General features: G+C 39.5%; 1 protein-coding gene across 1 annotated transcript in view; it reads right to left on the reverse strand.

Moving 5' to 3' along the window:
* The window catches only part of strap (serine/threonine kinase receptor associated protein), an 18,768-nt gene extending 16,766 nt beyond the window's left edge, over window positions 1-2,002 (reverse strand). The window contains exon 1 of the mRNA XM_008401243.2: window positions 1,565-2,002. Within this exon, the coding sequence (XP_008399465.1) occupies window positions 1,565-1,676 (112 nt within the window). The 5' untranslated portion in view covers window positions 1,677-2,002. The remainder of the gene's footprint in view (window positions 1-1,564) is intronic.
* Between the last annotated feature and the right edge of the window lie 612 nt (window positions 2,003-2,614).

The following is a 2,614-nucleotide window of genomic DNA, read 5'->3' on the forward strand; positions in this document are numbered from 1 at the left end:
CATCACTCCCAGATGGGACCGTCTCGTTGCAGAGAAACAAGCTCAGGGCTCCGTTAGTCATTATCGCGAGTTAAAGTTTTCATGAAAGTAAAATGTTTGTTTTTGTGGCGCATCTGTATCTTATTTTGAAGGGATATGTAAACGTTACCATAGCGACCAGAGTCAGAGCGTTTGGGCTGCGGTCGAGAGGAGATGAGTAGAACTTGTGAGTCTTAAGTCTGGTTTAGACGGAAAGATTTAAGAATTGTCGGCCGATTCTCCAAACCTCTGTGACCACAGAGCTGATAAAAGAACAACAGGTTTGATCGGTTCGTGTTCAGCCACAAGGCAGGAGCAACAAGAACCGATTCCAGTCACGAACATCGCGATTCCAGACGATAATCCAGTAAAACCCCCAACATAGCGGGAATTTAGAATAACCAAACACGGATGATGATGTAGAAACAATAGTGATAGTTTGTGGAGTCATTTTAAGAGATAAAAGATGTAATAAAAAGAAAAGGCGGTGGATGAAAGACGACGGGAGCAGCCGCTCTATTTGCTGCACTATTGATTAGGAGGTGAATGTTTTTTTTCATAGTTAACATTTTTAACTGAATAAACATAATAATGACCTTTAGATTTAATAATAAACATTTCCACATATCACCGATATCCACCGGACTCATTTGCTCGATATGTCAGGTGTTTGGGATTCCCCTCTGTTCTGACGTCACCGCGCTTTCTGATTGGCTACCTGTCACATTCAGCAGGTCGTATTCTCGTTCCCAGACATGGAAAAACCCCACAGGATGCAATAAAAACTCCAAGACAACCCAAATTGGCTATATTCAGGATTTAGCGGGAACACCAACACCTCCCCTCCGAGGCAGCAAAATTTTCAAAGTCTTGACCGGTCCGCGGTCATAAAAAGGTTGGGGTGGGGACCACTGGTTTAGGGGATTTTTGAGTTTATTTTTTAATTAATCTAGAGCCCTGCAAATATTTATTTAACAGAATAAAATAATTACTCCCAAATTATATTCCTGGTGAATCTGCAGGGTTTTTATAATTCTGTCTCATAGGTACAAATTGGTGGACCTATGATGAAAATTACAACCTTCTCCCTTCTTTTTGCACGGGGGAAAACTTAACAAAATACGGTGATGTATCAAATACTTATTTTTTCCTCCTGTATATCAGATTCTTAAGGTAATGTCCCGTTAATCAGTGGGAAAGTTCAACCATTTCCTGAATCTGAATCAGTAATCAACATGTAGAGGAAGAGGGCAAAGTAAAGGGTAGAGAAAACTCTTGGAAACGGGATACAGCCTTAAACTGTTAGTAAAAATAGCCAAACCAAAAACTTAGAAGTTTCATTTGAATCTTTGGAACAGCAGGTTTACGTTAATTAAATCAAAACTACAAACATGAATTTTAGAAATACAAAACTGTAATTTGAATAAATACAAACTACAATTTGGATTGTTGTGAAATAAGGCACGCAGTATACTCTATCAAACTTGATTTTAGTCATCAGATAGGATAACAGCTTAGTAAACAAGACCTTTTAAACAAGCCTCACCTTTGCAGGCGCTGATGAGAAAATATCCATAGGGAGTAATTCCACTGAAGGCCAGGTCAACCACAGGCCGGGTGTGCCCGGAGCAGGTAAGAGGCGTTTGTCTCATTGCCATGGTCTCCAGCCGGACACAAGAAACCTCGCTCAAAGGAAGGAAACGTTAAGATATGGCTAACTAGCAAGCTAGCAAGATGGATAGAAAAATGGGCGAGTAGAAACACAAAACTACAACAAAGCGAATGATTCGTTGGTAATTTTCTGTTGACAGCTGTTCAAAGCCAAACTATAGATAGTTTAGGATTAAGAATTAATCAATGTAAACGTCCCAGCAAAGGAATGACTGCCGTGCTAATAGCTACAACATTGCAACTAACTAGCAACGTGCAACGCGGCTACACTGCCGTAGCAATGAAATAGCCCGGTGTGCCCCGTCAGACACTACAAGGTTAACACTTCCTTCCGGTAACATGTTTTTCAAATTAAATCTGTCGTGAATAATATTGTCAACAATTTCATATCACTCACTTCTGATGGTTTTCAGCGAGCTCAACCAGTTACATACATTAATATGAACTGAAATTAGTCGGTTGAATCAGATAACTTTTGAAAAATCACATGTGAAATATCATAAAAAAGATGTTCTCCCTGTGCATGGTGGGTACTCCGGTTTCCTCCCACAGTCCAAAAACATGACTGTCAGGTTAATTGGCCTCTCCAAATTGCCTGTGTGGTATTTTGGGATGTTAAAGTGTTGTAATATATCGTTTGAATAGATATTTAAAGATTTAGAAGGAAGGTTTGTTATTTACAATTTTTATTCATGCATATGATATTTTGCAATGAATGAATTTAGCTTGTTAGTATTGTTGTGGATAGGTGTAGCACGGGATCACGTGGTGTTATTAGTGATTGTAGATCACCTGTTGCTCAGCTGGTGACTTYAGTGAGTGGGTGATAGGGGAGGTCTACTTTTTTGCTGACCGCTATGTTTTGTTTTTGATCACTGTTTAATTCTACGGATCCGTTTTTATGCTGCCTTTGAACACTGTTTGC

This window comes from Poecilia reticulata, linkage group LG23 (genome assembly GCF_000633615.1).
Source record: "Poecilia reticulata strain Guanapo linkage group LG23, Guppy_female_1.0+MT, whole genome shotgun sequence".
NCBI lineage: Eukaryota > Metazoa > Chordata > Actinopteri > Cyprinodontiformes > Poeciliidae > Poecilia > Poecilia reticulata.